Source organism: Microtus ochrogaster, unplaced genomic scaffold (assembly GCF_000317375.1).
Source record: "Microtus ochrogaster isolate Prairie Vole_2 unplaced genomic scaffold, MicOch1.0 UNK27, whole genome shotgun sequence".
Classification (NCBI taxonomy): Eukaryota; Metazoa; Chordata; class Mammalia; order Rodentia; family Cricetidae; genus Microtus; species Microtus ochrogaster.
In genome coordinates, this window is record NW_004949125.1 from 478,296 (window position 1) to 497,617 (window position 19,322).

The 19,322-nt window shown below is 49.6% G+C and overlaps 2 protein-coding genes across 4 annotated transcripts in view; one reads left to right on the forward strand and one right to left on the reverse strand.

The window, feature by feature from the left end:
• Amz1 (archaelysin family metallopeptidase 1) overlaps positions 1-7,240 on the forward strand; it is a 29,462-nt gene extending 22,222 nt beyond the window's left edge. For all 3 annotated transcript variants that reach the window (XM_026789702.1, XM_026789701.1, XM_005367987.3), the window contains 4 exons: positions 1,241-1,369; positions 1,698-1,867; positions 5,022-5,198; positions 6,549-7,240. In XM_026789702.1, the coding sequence (XP_026645503.1) occupies positions 1,241-1,369; positions 1,698-1,867; positions 5,022-5,198; positions 6,549-7,106 (1,034 nt within the window). In that variant the 3' untranslated portion in view covers positions 7,107-7,240. The remainder of the gene's footprint in view (positions 1-1,240; positions 1,370-1,697; positions 1,868-5,021; positions 5,199-6,548) is intronic.
• A 5,276-nt stretch (positions 7,241-12,516) lies between these two features.
• Gna12 (G protein subunit alpha 12) overlaps positions 12,517-19,322 on the reverse strand; it is a gene marked incomplete at its 5' end in the record, with an annotated part of 90,081 nt that continues 83,275 nt past the window's right edge. Inside the window, 2 exons of the mRNA XM_005368069.3 lie at positions 12,517-15,353; positions 16,732-16,782. Of these exons, the coding sequence (XP_005368126.3) occupies positions 14,784-15,353; positions 16,732-16,782 (621 nt within the window). The remainder of the gene's footprint in view (positions 15,354-16,731; positions 16,783-19,322) is intronic.

The window sequence follows — 19,322 nt, forward strand, 5'->3', positions numbered from 1 at the left end:
TGAAAAAATATTTGTAAGATAGTTTTAGTTACATCAAATATTCTGTCAAAATCAGTTTACTTCTTTTTAATAGCTTTGAGACCTTACTTAATTTAGCTTTGAAACATGGTCTCACTATGTAGCCCTGGCTGGCCTGGCTCACAAAGGTCTGCTTGCCTCCTGCGTAAAGGCTGTGGAGGGGCTCCCCTATATGCCTCTTTAGCAATGGCTCCAGTGCACCAGTCTCCCTGCCTTGTGTTGGCCTCCATATTGATCTTCATGGAGGTGCTCCCAGCCCCATCGACTTCTCTGCCCATCCACAGCAGACTTACTGGGGCAGCTCTTCTCTGTCTAGTGTCTGTTCCCCTCCCCCTTTGCCGTCACTCTCTTGACTTTTCTGGGCCTCACTGGCTACCTGGGTCTCCCTCCTGCTGCCCTCGGTGGCTCAGACACCTTGCTCTGACTTGGACTCTCTGGCCAATGCAGAGCCATTGTCCTCCTAACACTGTAATTACAACCGCAGGTCACTCTTGCTGTTTTAGGTAACTTGTTCCAAGGGCCTAGGGACCTGGATGTAGGCTTTTTGGGGTAACTGTTCAGCTGCCTGTTCCCTGCTGGGTTCTTGTTTCCTGTGTGTGTGTCTGTAAGTGCGTGCATGCGTGTGTGTGTGTGTGTGCGCGTGCGTGTGTGTGTGTGTGTGTGTGTGTGTGCGTGTGTGTAGAACAGAGGTCAGTCTTGGTTAGGTCTTCACTTACTGAAAACCTGGTTTTTTTTGAGACAGGTCCCTCACTGCCATGGGGCACACTGATCTGGCCAGGCTGGCTGGCCAGTGAACCCCAGGGACCCACCTGTCTCTGCCTCCCCAGTGCGGGATCACAAGTCACTGGGACTTCTTGCATGGGTTCTGGGGATCCGACTCAGGCTCTCATGTTTGTGTGACAAGCACTTTACTGAGATGAGGAAATCACGTTACTGGGCCATGTCCCCAGCTCCATTGTCCTTTCAGCCTCTCCACAGGGACTCTGTCCACATCAACTCTTATGACCCAGGAGACAGGGACCCAGGAAGTGACTGGCACTGGGGATCCCTGGCCTGTCTTTCAGGTTGGGCCCATGGTTCTCAGCTGTCATATCTCTGGTCTGGGTTCTGGGTCTCCCCAGGATGTAGCTTGTCAGTATCCAGCTTTGAGAGGGTTGGTCCCAGACCAAGAGACAGATGGGAGGTTCTTCTGCCCACCCTGACCCCAGCCTTCTTCCTGCAGATGGCATCCTGTCCTTCTTGAAGAACAACAAGCCAGGGGACGCACTGTGCGTGTTGGGTCTCACGCTGGCTGACTTGTACCCCCATGATGCCTGGACCTTCACCTTTGGCAGGTTCCTTCCGGGGCATGGTGAGTGGAGGCCTTAGCAACTGTTACTCAGGAGGCAGAGTGGTGTGGTCCCAAGGTGCTCCAGTGCCGGGCATGGTGTACCAGTGCCGGGCATGGTGAACCAGTGCCGGGCATGGTGAACATGTTTCCACCCCCTCAGGGTGGTGTGTGTGCACCAACTCGAGGCTATGTTCTCACTGGGCCTGGGCGAGGTCCCCAGAGTTGACTGCATAGGGCAGGACTGGAGGATGAGTTTCTTGTCAAGCTGTCCTGGCTTCAGGGAATGCTGGGATGGTTCTGCCCTGGGTCCCTTGAGTCATGGCTGTCTCTTCTTTCGGCCTCTCCCCAGAAGTGGGTGTGTGCAGCTTCGCTCGATTCTCTGGGGAGTTTCTGCAGGCCGGGCCCAGTGTTCCTGACCCAGCTCTGCTGGAGGCAGCTGCAGATGGCCCTGAGACACTGCCACACGAGGGAGGCCGGACCATATGCTTCAGTGCTCTGGGCATGGTTCAGTGCTGTAAGGTGAGCACGGGGTTGGGGGGCGGCATGGGACGTGGGACAGGGCGGATCAGAGACACGAGCCCTGGCACAGTCAGTGCTAAAAGGAGGATGGCCCCTGTCGTTGTTCATTAAATACAGCAGCTGCCCCTTAAGCAAATGCTGTCTTCAACCCCACAGTACCAGCAGCCAGCCAGCCAGGTGGGAATTCGGGTCTATCACATGACTACTAAAGGGAACTTTGTCTAGATCTCTATCCCTCTATAGAACTCAGAATCCAGAGGTTGAGGTGAAATTCTGCTCACTCAGAGAGGCTGAACAGCAAGCAAGCAAGCAGCTAACCTCTTCTTCTTGTTCATGTCTCCCAAAAGCCAGGCATCCTTCTGTTCAGCCCCCACTTTAGAACCACAGATATACATATGGTTCCTCCCTACCACTTCCTGCCAGCTAGTTGCTGACTCAGCCTCCTGACCCCAGGTTAATTTTATTTAATGAAACATATGTAACATGTCTTTGCATTGTTAACAAAGCAGCAGAAAAAAGTAACACATTAAAATAATATTCCACGATATTCCCCCTTTTTTCTCTGAATAAAAATTAAAGGTTTTGACTTTAACATAGTAAAATATATGTTTTTATATTCAATAAAAATAGTTGTCAAGAATTTACAATATTTGGTCCGTTTGCATTTAGCAAATTCAGAGAAAACACTCCACTATCCATCCCATCTTAGTGACTCCAAAGTTTTTTTGTTTTTGTTTGTTTGTTTTTTTGAGACAGGGTTTTTCTTTAGCTTTGGAGCCTGTCCTTGAACTAGCGCTTGTAGACCAGGCTGGCCTTGAACTCACAGACCTGCCTCTGCTTCCCAAGAGCTGGCATTAAAGGTGTGCGCCACCACCATCTAACTGACTCCAAAGTTTTATACCTAATTTACTTTCTTTCATAATTAAAGAAAACTGCAACTATAACTATCTAGTCTTCAACTCCATCCAAGGTCCCAGTAGAATATAAATATTACCTGAGTAAACAGGAAGTGCATTGCAAGCAGCTTCCAAGACTTTAGAAACGAAAGAGACATCTGACAGTCACCCAGAGTTCCTCTGCAACACTGAGGCATCTGTCTTCAGCCTACAGGCCTAGAGTACCTGAAAGACTTTTCAGTGAAGCTGGAAATGTGAAGGACTGTCCTGCCTTGTTTTTGGCAAAGTTCAGCAGTCACTTTCCTGTGGGTTGTGCATGTCCAGTCTGCACAGCACACAGTCAAGCAGTCAAGCCAAAAATCAGTTTCTTGCCCAAATGGCTAATCTTGCCACAGTGAAAGCAAACTCTTCTGGAGTTTCTTCGATGCCCATCGTCCTTTTATAAAGTAATTTTGTTGGGGCTGGAGAAATGGCTCAGCGGTTAGGAGCACTGGCTGTTTTTTCAGAGGTCTGGAGTTCAACTCCCAGCAACCATATAGTGGCTTACAACCATCTGTAATGAGATCTGGTGCCCTCTTCTGGTCTAATGAGATCTGGTGCCCTCTTCTGGTCTGTAGGCAAAGAGGCAGACAGAATGCTATATACATAAATAAATAAATCTTTTTTAAAAATACAGTAAATTGGTGCTGCCAGGAGCAGATGTGTCTCGTCATGAATAGCCCTAAGTTAACAAAACATTTTAAATGTCATATTCTATATGTCTTTGAAGTGTGCGGCCCAGCTGCTCCTGAAGATCTTGAGTTTCTCTGAGGCTATGGGAGGACCCCGCTTCCTTCTCTCGCTCCTTTTTCTTAAAGCCGGTCTACCTGGGGCATTAAGGAAGCATCAAAACATTCTAGTTCCTCTTGTGTGTACTGCAGTTCACACACACACACACACACACACACACACACACACACACATTTTTTCGAGATAGGGTTTCTCTGTTGTAGCTTTGGAGCCTGCCCTAGAACTTGCTTTTTAGACCATGCTGGTCTCGAATTCACAGAGATCCGCCTGCCTCTGCCTCCTGAATGCTGGGGTTAAAGGCGTGCGCCACCAATGCCCATCTCGTTCGCCCCTTCCTTGGGCGAACTCCTTCTTTTTCAGTTAGCTCAGTCCGAAGAGCCAACGCCTCCGAGGACATGCTACTGAGCATGCGCCGCTCAGTCATTAGCCCGAGCTCTTCTGATTTGTTTTTTTTTGTTTTTTTGGTTTTTTCGAGACAGGGTTTCTCTGTGGTTTTGGAGCCTGTCCTGGAACTAGCTCTTGTAGCCTCCCGAGTGCTGGGATTAAAGGCGTGCGCCACCACAGCCCGGCTCTCTTCTGATTTATTTGTGAATGAGAACTTCCTCCTGATGGTCCAGCTTCTGCTTCAGCAACTTCTCGCTTAACCTGGCTTCATCTAATTCCACTTTCAGTTTTTCTAAGTTACTTTTCAGGTCACTGACTTCCTGCCTGTGGCTTCCGTGCCGCTGTGTTTCTTACTGCTCCAGCAGCATTTTCTGCTGGAGTTTCCGTGCTTCACATTCTAATACCCGACTCTTGAATTCAGCTTCTCTGTGACGGGCATGCTTCTCTTGGTGATAACTCTCCGTCGTGCTTATCATTTCTTCATGACATTTATCCAGTCAATTCCACCTTCCAGTTTGCCGCTCCTAGAGCTGCAAGCTGTACCGTGAAGCTTTCCCTCGCTCCATTTCACTCCGGGCTTGTTTCGAAGCTGTCGCTCTGCCCAGCTGTTCAGCTCTTTACTGGGCCAATCAGGTGTTTTAGACAGACAAAGTAACACGGCTTCACAGAGTTAAACAAACACAACATAAAAGAACGCAACACATCTTTGCATCCTTAAGACAAATGTTCCACAGCATAGACAAATGTAAAACATCTTAAAATAATATTCCACAACAGTCCCTCACTTTCCAGAGTGAGTAAACCAAGGTTGCAAGACCGCCCGAGTGTTCAAGGCCACACAGCCAGGAACCTACAGGGTCCTGGGCTGGTCCCTGGGCTGGCCGGCTTCAAAGCCTCCTCAAGCTGTGTGCTTCTTAGAGCCATTAAGGAGGATGCTGTGAGGGGAATGGGCATCCTGCCCAGGGAATCTTCATTATCCAAGGTGTTGGACATCTCGGGGTGGTCAAGCTGGCTCAGGGGTCCCTGGGTGGGGGTTCCAGGGTGCTGAGACTGTGAGGCAAGGTCGTGGTGTCATTTCCCCTCAGGTTACCTGCCATGAGCTGTGCCACCTCCTGGGCCTAGGGAGCTGTCGTTGGCTCCGCTGCCTCCTGCAAGGGGCACTTAGCCTGGATGAGGCCATAAGGCGTCCCCTGGACCTCTGTCCCATCTGCCTGCGGAAACTGCAACACCTCCTGGGCTTCAGGCTCCTGGAGAGGTACAAGGTGAGTGTGTAGGGCGAGGGCGGTCACCCAGAGGCAGTGGGACAGGGCAGGGTGCAAAACCTGGATGTGTTTGGGGGACATGGATGCACCATCACTCCCAGGCAGGGGGCTGTGGGTCTTGCTGGCAGATGACAGCTGGTGTCAGTGACATCAGGCTGCAGGGGGTGGAGAAGGGCAAGTGCAGATGGTCCCCCAAGAAGCTCTGTACTTACAGAGCTCAGATGAGAGCCCTCTTCCCCACATCTTCCCCATGTCCTCTTTCCCCTTCCTTGATCCTTGGTGGACACTGGGGATCCTGTACCCAGACGCAGTGCAGCCCCTGGGAGAAAGGGGAAGTGCACCAAGCTGGAGTCCAGCAAGAGATGCCCTTTTGGCTGAGCTGGTGTGGGGATGCTGCCCTCTGCTGTCAGCATGCAGTATTGCTATAAGCCTCGCCCCCCCTCCCCCCATCCCTGTGAAAAGGCTTGTTTGCAAACTAGGACACTTGGCTCAGGGTTCCGAGATCAAAGGCGGCCTTTTTTTTTTTTTTTTTAAAGTCTACCTTTGGTTAAAATCAAGGTAAAGTTTTCAGTGCAGGGAGGAGATATTTCTGTCTGTGTAATAACTGGCTGTATTCAGCACCTAGGCTCAGCTTACTCGGTGTGGGAAGCCTCCCTCCCCTCAAGTTTTTCTCTTTTTTAATTTTTATAAAGATTGACTTAGCTTGGGTGTGATGGTGCATGTCTTTAATGCCAGCACTCAGGAGGCTGAGGCAGGTGAATCTCTGTGAGCTTGAGGCCAGCCTGGTCTACAAAGTGAGTTCCAGGACAGCCAGGGCTACACAGAGGAAGCTCATCTTGGAACCTTCCCTCCCTCACTAAAAAAGTTGGGTGTGGTGGCATGCATTAGCAACCCTAGTGCTGGGGAGGCAGAGACGGTGGACCCCTGAAGCTCGCGGCCTAGCCTAACCATGGAAAGCTCTAGGTACAGTGAGAGCCTGTCTCAAACCACAAGGTGCCAAAAGAGGGTGCTCGGTGCTGACCTCTGGCCTCCACATGCACGTGTGCCCCCCCCACTTGCACATGTGCGCACACACACATAAACACAGAAACACTTGCACAGACACACAAAGTTCAGATTGACTATAATCTTCATGTCTGAGCAATGGTTGGTTCGCCGCTAGCTTTCTGAGTGCCTGTGAAAGGTGCATTCTGGGAGCTGGTGAAGTCCAGCGTGGCTGCGGGCTGGACTTGGGTCGTCAGATAGGCCCAGCTCAAGGGCCCTTGTGGCTCCAGCCTCCTGTTGGCCCTGGGATGATCCCCAGCAGCTCCCTGGCTAACCAGCAACCTCAGTTTATGTCTCTACCCACAGAGACTCCAGACTTGGACCCGAGTGACAGTGGAGATGTGGTCTGGACAAGAGACTGGGGAACCATCTGTGTCAGAGGAAACCCTGCCCTTCAGTGCTGACTCAGGCGTGGGCTGTGAGAGTGACACAGAGCCTGTGACCAGCCCATCGGAGCCTGTCACCCCTGACGCATGGAGTCATGCCTTCCCCGATGGGCCTGAACCAGGGTCTGAGGATGGGCTGAGCTCTCTGGTGGCCTCAGAAGTGTTGCTGAGACTCGGGGGCCCCGTGGAGGCCATTGAGGAGTATGGACGGTGGCTGGATGCATGCATCCAGGCCCTGGAGAGGGAAGTGGCTGAAGAGGAGTTGGCCCAGGTCGATGCAGCTGTGGACGCCCTAGGCCGGTGGGAGATGTTCACAGGACAGCTCCCCGTCACCAGGCAGCACCTGCCCTGTGTCAAGGATAATGTGGGGCTGCGCAGAGTCCTGGGGGACAAGTTCTTTTCCCTGAGGCGGCGGCTGAGCTCTCGAAGACTTGCCAAGGCCAGTTCTTCCCACTGCCGCTGGGGGGTGGAGAATTAATGCAGCGAGAGGGACCATCTGAAAAAGTGAAGTCAGCTCCTGGGATTTTTTCCTGAAGATACCAACCAACCATGCCTGCCCAGTGACTGAGGGTACTCTGGTATCTTTAGGATTAAAAGAAATGTCCCCAGAAGCTGAGGAAATGCTCCTTGGGTGCTTGCCACAGGGTCATGTTATGGGGCCTGCAGCCATGGCCGAGAGGCAGGAGGTAGCCACATGCTTGCTTCCTACCTACAGGAGGGGGCTTTGGTCTGTCAAATTAATCATAGCTGGAGCTCTGGACTACCCTGGGGCATGGATTTCGTAGCTATATGTGTTTCTGTCACTGTGTGTCTGTGCACATGAGTGCAGCTGCCCTCAGAGGCCAGAAGAGGGCGCCAGAATCCCTGGTTGCCATTACAGGAAGTTGTGAGCCTATGTGGGAGCTTGAATTGAACTCAGGCCCTCTGCAAGTACAGTGCACACCTTTAATGTCTGAGCCCTCTATCTCTCCAGCACTGTCTTAGCAGCCTCATGTCACTCACATGGGGTGCTTTCTGCTCCTCAAGGCTGGCTCAGGTCTTTGTGGAGCTCCTGGAGAAATCTGTGCCCTGTCAGGTTGACCATTTCTCCGGACAGAAGTGTGGTGATGGGGTGACTATGAACAGGTCATGGACATGGAAGGCAGAGAGATCCTTTCTCCAACCCTGAGGCTGCTGCTTGTACTGTTGCTACCAGTTAGGCCAGTGTGGTGGTGGGGGCTTGCCCCTCTGTCTTTGATGGCATTTTTCCTGTCGCAGTCTATAAACTCCTGATGGAAGAACGGTGTTAAAATTATTCATCCACAGCTGTTTTTCTCCTTTCTGTGTCTTATATTGTTGAAGCTCTGAGACACACACACACACACACACACACACACACACACACACACACACACACAGTTTTCCTGAAGTGAACTTCATTGTTCTCCAGTGTCCCAGCTGGCTAACAATGCCAGTCTCTCTGTCCCCATTGTCCAGGGAGGAAGAAGCATAGGGGTCTTGGCGAGTCAAGGGGAGCATGTGCATCTTGTAGGTGAGTGGCTGTTTGGATCTCTGAAAGAGGGAAGGTTTGTTAGGGTCCACAGTTCCCGAGGTCACATCTGAGATGGGTTGGCTCTGTGGCTTTAAGGCTGTGGTGACATAGAACATCACAGTGGGGGAGAGCGTGTGGAGAGATGCTCACCTTACAGAGGCCAGGAAGCAAAGCAGAAGGGGGCCACTGAACTGTCTACCCTTTAAGGAAACATTCCCACTGATCCCTTCCTGCTGAGCTCTGTCTCCTATCACTACCCCACCCCTCATGGTTTTTTTTCCCCTTTTTGGGATAAGGTCTCAGTAGCCCAAGCTGGTCTCTCTCTATGTAGTCAAGTTTCACCTCATGGCCCGGGCGTGAGCAGGGAGGGGCTGTTGTCCTGGAATACTGTCCCTAGGACACAGACCTTTGTGGATAAGAAGACCCTCCAAAGTGCTTAAAAACACAGACATGCAGTGAGTTAGCTGGGGAGCTGGGTAAAGCTAAAAGTCCAAACTTAGATCCTGCTGAGGTCGAAGGGGATGCTAGAACATTCCTGGGATGTGTTCACATACAGGAGGTCTGTGAACAGTGCCACGGTGAGCCACTCTGTGGATCCAACAGGCAGAGATAGCCAGGGTTTGGAGGGACAGGCAGCTGTGCCCAAGTCTTCCTGGGAAGGACAGGAAAGGTCTTGAAAAAGAGCGTGCGCATGTTCAGGCCAGAGGTCAATCTTTTTTGAGACTGGGTTTCGCTACACAGCCTTGGCTCTCCGGGAACTCACTCAGTAGACCCGTTTTTTTTTTTTTTTTTTCGGGAACTCACTCAGTAGACCCGTTTTTTTTTTTTTTTTTTAATTTTAAAGATTTATTAATTATGTATACAGTGTTCTGCCTAAATGGCAGAAGAGGGCACCAGATCTCATTTATAGATGGTTGTGAGCCACCATGTAGTTGCTGGAAATTGAACTCGGGACTTCTGGAAGAGCAGCCAGTGCCCTTAACCTCTGAGCCATCTAGCACCCCAGTCTGGGGTCTAATTCACAGAAACCACCTGCCTCTCTCCTCAGTGCGGAAATTAAAGGCTTGCGCCACTAGGTCTGGCCCATCTTGCTATTTTAAAAATATTTTTATTAATTGAGAATGTCTTATCTTGCTTTTTTGAGACAGGGTTTCTCACTAGCCTGGAACTTGCCATGCAGGCTTGACTGACGCCAGTTAGCCCTTACAGAGCTGCCTGTCTCCACCTCTCCAGAGCTGGGATCATGTACCACCATGCCCAGCTTTGTTACTCGGTTCCTGGGGATCAAACTCAGGTCCTAAGCACCTTTGCTGGCTGAGGTGGTATTTCTTTATCCCCTCAGGCTGAACCTCGCCATCTTGCTCAGCCTCCCACGTATGCCTTGCTGTGCCTCTAAGTGCAGGAAAATTGTTGTGTCCGCTAGCTCACTTCCCTTATTAAAATCTTGGCGTATGTGAACAGGCAGATGAAGGCATACATGTTGTGGCATGCATGCGGAGGTCAGAAGAAAACTTTCAGAAATAGGTTCACCCTGTAGGTACTGGGGATTGAACTCAGGTCATCAGGCTTGTGTGGCAAGCACTTTTCAACCATCTTGCCACGCCAGCCTCCCAACCATGCCACTCCTATTTCATGGCTCCAGAACCCGAAGTGGTCCGGAACCACGTGAGGCTCAGCAACAGAGAGCTGAGTGAAATTTAGGCTGTTGGCCCTGCACGAGTCCTCTGCCTTCGTCCACTGTGTTCTTTGAACTCTGTGAGAAATCAGGTAGAATAAAGAGCTGCACAGATGGCTGAGGACCTGCACCCTGACTCTCAGGCATTCCCCACTCAGCTCTGTTAAAGCTTCTGAAAGTTTCCACACACTTACCTCCATAGGTGGGAAGATGGAGGTACACTAAGCAGAACAAAAATCAGGCCAGTGAGATGGCTCAGTGGGTAGTGTGAGCCTGCCAACCTGCGTTTGATCTGTGTAAATGTGGAAGGAAAGAATTGATTCCCCAAAGTTGCCCTCTGACCTCCACACACATGCTGTGGCATACTTGCACACACATGCAATAATAAAAATAATACTAATAAAACAAAGACCCCTGGGGACCCAATCCCTCTGCAGCCTGAAGCAGGGGGCCTGTAACCTGCCAACTATCACAGGGAACACGGTATGCTGGGTGGGGCTGAACCCACAGTGACCCCCAGATGTTTCTTGGAAACTGCCTTTTAAAACAAGCCTCTCGACTTAAAGCTTGTTTTCATTTGCCTCTTACCCAAGGAGCAGAGCTCAAAAATAAACCTGAGTTATTTTGGGCTCCAGCAGGCAATGAGCGGTGATGCTGGGGAACGCTGAGCCAGGAAGGGCTCCAGCCACTGTCCACTGATCCTTTGCATTTCTTGCAGCGACTTCAGAAGCTGGGTTCTTGGGCTGGGGATGTTGCTCAGGTGGTGGAGTACGTGCTTAGCATTCAGGAGGCTCTGGGTTCCACTGTCAGTCCTGGGTTATATAAACCAGGCCTGGTGGTATCCAGGTATAATCCCAGCACTCAGGAGATGGAGGCAAAAGGACTAGCAGAAGTTCAAGGTCATTCTTAGCTACTCAGCAACGAGCAATTAGAGGTCACTGTGGTATACATGAGATCCTATCTACTCAAGCATGAGGACCTGAGTTCAAATCCCAAGAGCCCACATAAAAAGCCATGCATGGTCAGGAATACCCGTGAACCTAGCGCTGTGGAGTGGGGGAAAGGGGGGAGACAGGAGGCTCACTGGGTTTTGCTGGGTGCCAGGCAAAATCCAGGTTCAATAGAGACCCTATCTCCAAACAGAGTGCCAACAGGCCAAATTTATCTAGACATTCTATTGAGACTTCCCAAGTGAGTCTAGATTTGAGTAGTAGATAGTTAAAACTAACTGCCATACCAAGGACTGAATAAAAAGGAGAAAGCCAGTGACTGGGACCCTCAGTCCCACGAACAGCTCTGCCAAGACTGAATGGTTGGGACCATGTTCCTTTGGGTAGGTCACACAATAAAGGTGACAAGGTGACGGTTGGAACAACCCTCTTTTATTCTGCTCACCAGTGCTGGGGCTAGAAAAGGAAGCCCCTAACCACCATGCTTCCCGGCATTGCTATGGTACTCCCTGGCAGAGGCTGGAGTCTCCACTACCTCAAGCTCACTCAGCACTTTGGTTGGTTCTTGGTGCTTCTGTGAAGCGAGCCACACACTCAAAGCTTTGTTACTTAGTGTGGGGTACACATGTCCATGTGCATGAGCAGAGGCCAGAGGATGTCCAGTGCCCTGCCTCATCACTCTCATTCACCGCAAGGTCTCGCTAGGAGCAGTGCTGGTGGCCAGCAAGCACCTGTCCCAGTCCTCCACAGTGCTAGGGGTGTAGGTGACATTTTATGTGGGTGCTCTGGATTTGAACTCCGGTCCTGTTGCTCTTAAGAGCCATCTCCCTGGCCCCTTTGGAGTTGGTGTCACGCATGCTAGGCTGTGACTGTGTAAGCAGCAGTAGATGGCCTTGAACTCCTGCTTCTTCTGCCTCCACCTTCCAAGGTGTGTGACACAGTACCTGGATAAGGGTACATTTTAATGTACAAACCACATCAAATCACATGTGTTTGGGGGCTTTCATTTGAAAATGGCATTTAGGATGGCTCAGGCACATGGAACTGAAATTTGAAGTAGTGAATCTTCAAGTGAGGAAGGCTATGCTTTTGAGATGGAAAAAGGAGAAAGTGAACATAGCTTTGCTTTGAGCCACGGTAACCAAGGACTCCTTCTGACCAACATCCAGAGGTGTGAAGTAGAGGGCAGCTGGCCCTGAACTACTACTGCCCTAGTGGAGCCCTAACAAACCATAACCAGTTCAGCCCCAGAGCTGGCCAGTCACAACCCATCGGCTTGCTTGTTATTACTTTTGTGTGTGGATGTGCATGTAGAGGTCATCCTTGGGACTGTCCACCATGCTTACTGAGACAAGGTGTCTTACTGGGACCCGAGGCTTACTGGGTCTCTGTCCCTGCTTCCCCAGGGCTGGGGTTACAGATGCACACACCATTCATGGCTTTTCATGTGGGTGCTGGGGGTCAAACTCAGGGTCTCATGCTTGTATGGAAAGCAGTTTTCTGATTGGGCCACCTCCCCAGATTTCTTTTTGCTATTATTTTTATCTTATCAAAGAAGTAGGAAAATCTTAAGAATAGAAATCCTAGACAGCTCTAAATTACAGAATGAGTCGAGAACTTTGAAATAACTTATGTACAGGAGTTAACTAAGAACACCTCTCAGAATGCCTCCCCACCTGACCCCAGCCCGTCCTTTAACATCTATAGTCTAAGTAGACAGGAAGCAATCTGATTTTAGGAAGTTTATTGTTACTTTTTTTTTTTTTGCAGTAATAGAGGAGGCACAAATACCTTCTGCTTCTCCAACACTGCAATAAAAAGGACAATAGTCAAGGGTAACAGTGAAATTAAAATAAAAAAAATACAAAAGCCTAATGTCTGGGAGACAAACGACTACAATCTATGTGTAGAGACTTGTAAATGATTTCAGCCTCGCCCTGCAAACACTGTCTCCTTTTCCGATTGCACCACTTCACGGATCACAGAGTAGGGGCATCCTAACAGAGAGGACATGGCCAGGCTCAGCTCACCTGGACGGTGGGCCAGAGGCTGAGCTGGTCCAAGCTGCTGGGCCTCTGGCCATCCACCTGCTCAGCTAGTTGGAATTTCACATCTTGCTACTCACATGCTTCCAGCTTTGAAAGTGACTGGTACGTATGTCAGGCTGTCAGAGGGACAGTGCTCTTCCCTGACAGCCCCACCACTCACCTTAGTCACAGCAACCTCCAACAGTGGCTGGGGAACAGCTTGTGTCTGCTTGGGGTCTCGGCCCTGACTGAGATACATGGGGCACATGGCACCTGGCAAGGATGCCTTCTGTGTGCAGACCTAAGATCCCCACGGAGCCCCATGTGGTTGCTAGCCACATCCCCTCAGCTCATGAAGACTTGGTGAAGCAGGCAGAATGGCTGTTTTCTTCCCAAAGGAAAGAGCCAGAAGCTCAGCAAATGCTGATAAAATTCTTGAGCAAAGAGAGTGAGAACAAGTGAGCAAGAAACTGACTGCTATTTCCTAATCAGAGCACTGCAATAGTGGGGTTTCAGAAGCAGCCCCCCTTCTCCTGGTTTAGCATCTGCTCCAAGAATCCTATTTGTCTGGTTGCTGAAATGAGCCAAGACCGGGATGCAATAGGGACCAAGTGTCAGGAGATGTGTGGCTGCAGACAGGGCTCTTGGATGTGTTAGTGAGCCAAAGAACACTCGGGGGCTTGAGATCTTCTTTTGTTTCAAACACTAGGAAGTTATAAGCCCCGCCCCAGCCCCTAGAGAATAATTAATATACTGAGGGTCAGGTCTGGAATGCAACAGATTGTAAAACAGTATGATACCTGCCAGGAAGCTGGACAGGACAGGCTGAGATGCAGCAGGTTATGCTGATGTCCCCAGCCTTCTGCATCCTCATGGACCAGAGTGCAGAAGGTGCCTATCGGCTGTGTGCACAGTGACAGAAGGTGGCCTGCCAGCAACTCTGAGAGCAGAGAGCACTGTGTGAAGGCAATGGTGAGGGATGGTGTGTAGAGCCCGGGGCTTCCCCTGAAGGGCTATGCTAGTGGCTGGGGCCCACCAAGCAGCCAAGGCATGAAGATGTGCTAGAGCTCAGAGCATCTCTCTGGCCTGCTTTCAGAACCCAGGACAGGGGAGGCTACATGCCACCAACTGTCAAGTAAGGCATAGGAGCCATGTACAAGGCCACTTGGTTATGTGTCTTTGCCATTTGATGTGGAGGGATGGGGAAGGAGTAGAGAGCACCACTATGTGTACACAGGCTAGCCACAGCCACTCCAGAGGCCACCTCTCCACACCATGCCCTGCTGGGCATGCAGATAAGGTGAGTGGCTGCTGGGGCATTAACAGCTTCACAGCTCCCACCTTGTTCTCTACAGCAGGGAGTGGGCTCACCTGGCTCGGCTCCTTAGCTCATCCTGATACACCTGGAGTGGGGACTCTGAGGGTGTTGGCACAATTTTAAAGGCAGTGTGTTCACTTTGGGGGGGTGGCACTGTGGCCTGAGCTTGGACACTCTGAGCTTAGCAGCATCGCATGCCCCTCTACGGCCTAATGTGAGGCTAAGCTTCCGAGTTAGTGTGTCTCAGTGAGGACCTGCATGTCACAGGGTAGAGCTGCCTATAAGGCCAGCTGGGTTTGTGTTTCTGTCATTAATGAGAGCACGTGTGTGCCTGAACCTTGGTTAAGTTGTGTCAGCAAGGAATGATTTCTACAAGAAGGGAGAAAGCTGTGTTACCAGGCTTTACAGATCAATACCAGAGCGACGGCATGGATTCAGTAGTCTCACAGTCCCCGGATTCAGTAGCTATCACTGACACTCCTACGTCCTCTTGCCTGGAGCTTGCTGGTGTGGCTGGCAGTCCAGCATTCTTGAGCCAGGTATTAAATGGTGTGATTCGAGATGCCCACTGCAGGTCCATGCAGGCGACGACACACCAGAGACATGTGACCAAGGGCCACGGAGGCCACGAGAGGACGGCAGAGGGGCTGTCTCTCACTGCAGCATGATATCTTTCAGGTTTTCCTGCAGGATCGTGTCCTTCACAGCATGAAACACGAAGCGGATGTTCTCGGTGTCTATGGCAGTGGTGAAGTGGTGGAACAGGGGCTTGCTGCGGTTTCGACGCTTCCTGTCAAAGCACTGTACCAGGTAGCGCTGGACGTCCTCCAGCCGGTGTGGGTCACCCTTGAAATCTGGGAAGTGCTTCTTAATGCTCACTGACTTCACCTTCTCCACCAGGAGGTCCATCTTGTTGAGGAAGAGGATGATGGAGACGTTGAAGAAGAGCTTGTTGTTGACAATGGTCTCAAAGATGTTCATGGACTCCACTAGCCGGTTGGTGCGCCTGTCCTCCATGAGGACCTGGTCATACTCACTTGACGACACCATGAACAGGATCGACGTGATCCCATCAAAGCACTGGAACCACTTCTGGCGCTGTGACCTCTGGCCACCCACATCCACCATTTTAAATGGGATTTTCTTTATAACGAAGTCATGTTCCACGATTCCCTTGGTGGCTTTTCTGGCCAGCAGGATGTCTTGCTTACTGGGGAAGTAGTTCTAGAAAGTGTGAGGAAGGGAGACATTTGAGAAGGAAGAAAAACGGGAAAGGATGAGCAAAAAATGCTGGCAGAAGGACAGGCTGCAGGAGAAAGATACAGGGACTTTTGCAAGAACATTTAACCCAACACCAAAAGCAAGTCTCACTCAGAACTATAAATCCAGCTCACAACAAAGCCATGGGATTAAACACCTCGTTTCACAGTGAATACAGGCTCTCTGGCTTAAGCGAGAATGGCCAGAATCTTCAGTTGAGCCTTGTATAAAATCTTGTCTGTCTTTTCCACCAGAAGAAATTAAACAACTCTTTCATGTACTTCTATACTAAAGATACTGTTTAGTTTTCTAGCTTTCAGAGCACATACATCTTTCTATGAACAAACCCCTTTGATTCTGCATTTTGAAGGCCTCAGGGACCAGAACATTTGTCCACTCATGTCATAGCCTCACTAAAAGTCAACAGGCTGTGACCAACACTGGCTAGAGAGTAACTTACTAGGTCACAGGGAATAGATGATATCTGTCTATTATACTATGAGGATGGACCAGTGAGATCCACACTAAGACACTCATAGGGTGAGTAATAATAATTTTAGTCAATAAATCAAAAGGGGGAGAAAACCCAGCACAGAGGAGAAAATCTACAGACAACAGACATTTAGGTGACACTACCCACCTGCAATAAGCAGGGTTCATTAAGATGTCAGTTCAATTCAAAATGTTAAAAAGTAACAGTATCACCAAGGAAAATTCACCAGGTGATGGGGAAGTCTTAAAACTGCCTAGATGCTGGAGGTCAAAATGGCAGTATGAATGTGCTTTTCAGTTTTGTTAGCCATGTACACTTATCTTATTTTTGTGTTTTATTGAGACAGGGTCTCCCAGGCTGGCCTCTAATTCTTGATCCTCCGACCTAGGCATGCTGAGTGCAGGGACGCCATTCCACCAGACCAAGAACAGAGAGACTGTGAGGAAGCAGTGACAATGGAGATGTTCTTGGGTGGGCAGACAGGCAGGCAATTTGCCGAGGCTGGTTGTGAATGATCACCACTTTACCTAGGGTCTCACCATACTGCTTCCCTTGGCATATGCTAGAACTCTCTATCAGAATAAATGATAGGAAGTCTCCTTTGGCCCTAGCCCTAGCCAATGTTTGTCACAGGGAATGGGCTGAAGCCATTCTCACAGGGAGAGTTCTTCCCTAAGACCAGGTGTGTAGAGCTGAGCAGGATATAACAGATGAACAGTTTACAGAATTAGATGTTATGAGCTGCCTGGTTCATGGTGTCGCTGGAGCCACTGTCTGCTTTGGTCTCCACATCAGGTTTTCTAACCCTGGATGGTAGACTGGGGTGGCAGGGAAACTGGGGCTACTCACCAGCTGGCCAATCCGGTCTAAGTTATCCAGGAAGTACTTCACCGATTCACCCTGTCATGAAGAGAAACAGTCACAGCTCAGTCTTGATGGAGGAAGCCACAGGAGCAGATGGAAGAGTGGAATGGGGGTGGGGGTGGGAGATGACAGCTGGGCTGTTCTGCTGCAAATAGGAAAGCAAGGTCTAGGAAGGAAGAGTGTCTGCGTGTGCTTGGTTTTCTGTTAGTTTGACACAAGCTAGAGTTATCTAGGATTAGGGACTAGTCATTGAGGGACAAGCAACTGAGGGGTGCCTCCATTAGAATGTCCTGTGGCAAATCTGGGGGGCATTTTCTTCATTAATGATATATGTGATGTGGGAGCACTGAGTGCACTGTGGGTGGTGCCACCCCTGGGCAGACAGTTCCTGAGTTGTATAAAAAAGGTTGATGAGCAAACCAGAAGTGACAGTAAGCGGTGGTCCTCTACGGCCTCTGCATCAGTTCCTGTCTCCAGGTTCCTGCTTGAGTTCCTGCCATGACTTCCCTTAGTGATGGACTGCAAGGTGAAGTGTAAGCCTAAGAAACCCTTTCCTGCCTCAGGTTGTTCTGAGTTACAGCAATGGGAAGCAACATAGGACTCAGAGGTAGTTTACAAGATAATACAAACTGAGCGGTGGTGATGCATGCCTTTAATCCCAGTACTCGGGAGGCAGAGGCAGGCGGATCTCTGTGAGTTTGAGGCCAGCCTGATCTACAAGAGCTAGTTCCAGGACAGGCTCCAAAGCTACAGAGAAACACTGCCTCAACCCCCTGCCACCCCCCAAAAACAATACAGGTGTTGATGGTACACATCCATAATGCCAACTCTTGGGAAGCTGAGACAGGATTACCACAGTTCAGGGCCAACCTGGACTACACAGCGAGTGCCAATCCAGATAGGCTTATAGAGCAATACCCTATTTCAGAAAAACAAAACAACCACCACACAAAAATAATTCCCGAACCCCACAATTTAAAAAGAAAAAGCTGCTTCAAGGGCTGGAGATGTGGCTCAGTGCTAAGAGTGTTTGACTAGCATGCAGCATGAAGCCCCCAGTTCCACTCCTAGCACCAAAGTGGGTATGGTAGGCACACCTATAATCCTGAAATCCTGAGCTACAGAGTGAGTTTGCAGCCAGCCTGTGATATGACAGACCCTGGCTCAAAATAAGCAAGTAAACAAAACAACTGTTATTCTGGCAGCTCCAGCCCCAGATTCAAATTCTTCTTCTTGGTGCTTCCCTGCAGCCTTCTGATATAGATGGTGGATATGGACACCTCCAGGCCACACCAGTAAAAAGGACTAGGGCTAGAAGTAAAACCCAGGTTGCTGTGTGATTTTGCCTCTGACACACAGGGCCCAAGGGGCTTTGGGTGATGTCTGTAAAAACATTAAATCTTTAGGAGAAGGGACAAGAATGGGCAGTCCAATTTCTAGAAGTTCTCTGTGATTTACAACCCAGAACAAGGAGAATCTTTAGTGGTGAATCTCTCTTCTGGACACAAACTGGGCCACTGAACAACCACTGCCCCTGTGTGTGTGCATCACTCATGGCCCTGCCTTCTAACTGATGCAATGGCACACACAGGGCCCTAGAGGAACTGAGAGGCTGCTATGTGGTGCCTAAAGGGACAGTCACATATGTGTGTTGGGGGGTGGGGGTTAGGGCATGCAAAGTTTCCTTTAGAAATCAAAGGCTAGGCTAGTAAGTTGGCTCAGTGGTAAGAACACTTATTGCCGATGACTGATGAGGGCTACTGAGGTGGCTCAGTGGTGAGAGCACTTGTCATAGCTGATGACCTCAGTTTGATCCCTGGAACCTATGGAGGTAGAAACTGATTCCACAAAGTTTTCCTCTGACCTCTACATGTGTGCCACAGCATGCATGTGCCTGTGTGCACACCCCCCCCCAAATAAATGTAGTAACAACAATAATTATAATAAAAAGCAAGCAAGCTGAAGACTGGAAAACAATTCCTCCATGAATCCCAGAGTGTGGCTCTCTAAATTCCATGAGAACTTTAGTCTTAGAGATGACAGTGGGCCTGGGCTCGCCTGTCGCCTTTACTTTGTGCATTCTCAATAAGTGTGTACACATGGGCAACAAGACAGCACTGAGACAAAAATTATTCTTGTCCATCAAAATCCCAGCAAAATTCTTCAAAGACCTCAAAAGAACGGTACTCAACTTCATTTGGAAAAGCAAAAAGCCCAGTATAGCCAAAACAATCCTGGACAATAAAAGAACTTCTGGAGGCATCACAATCCCTGACTTCAAACTCTACTAGAGAGTTATAGTACTGAAAACAGCATGGTACTGGCATAAGACAGACAGGAGAACCAATGAAACTGAATAGAAGACCCGGATATCAATCCACACATCTTCGAACACCTGATATTTGATAAAGCAGCAAAAAAAATATCAAATGGAAAAAAGAAAGCGTATTTAACAAGTGGTGCTGGCATAACTGGATATCAACATGTAGAAAAATGAAAATAGACCCATATCTATCACCATTCACAAAACTCAAGTCCAAATGGATCAAAGACCTCAATATAAAGCCAGCCACACT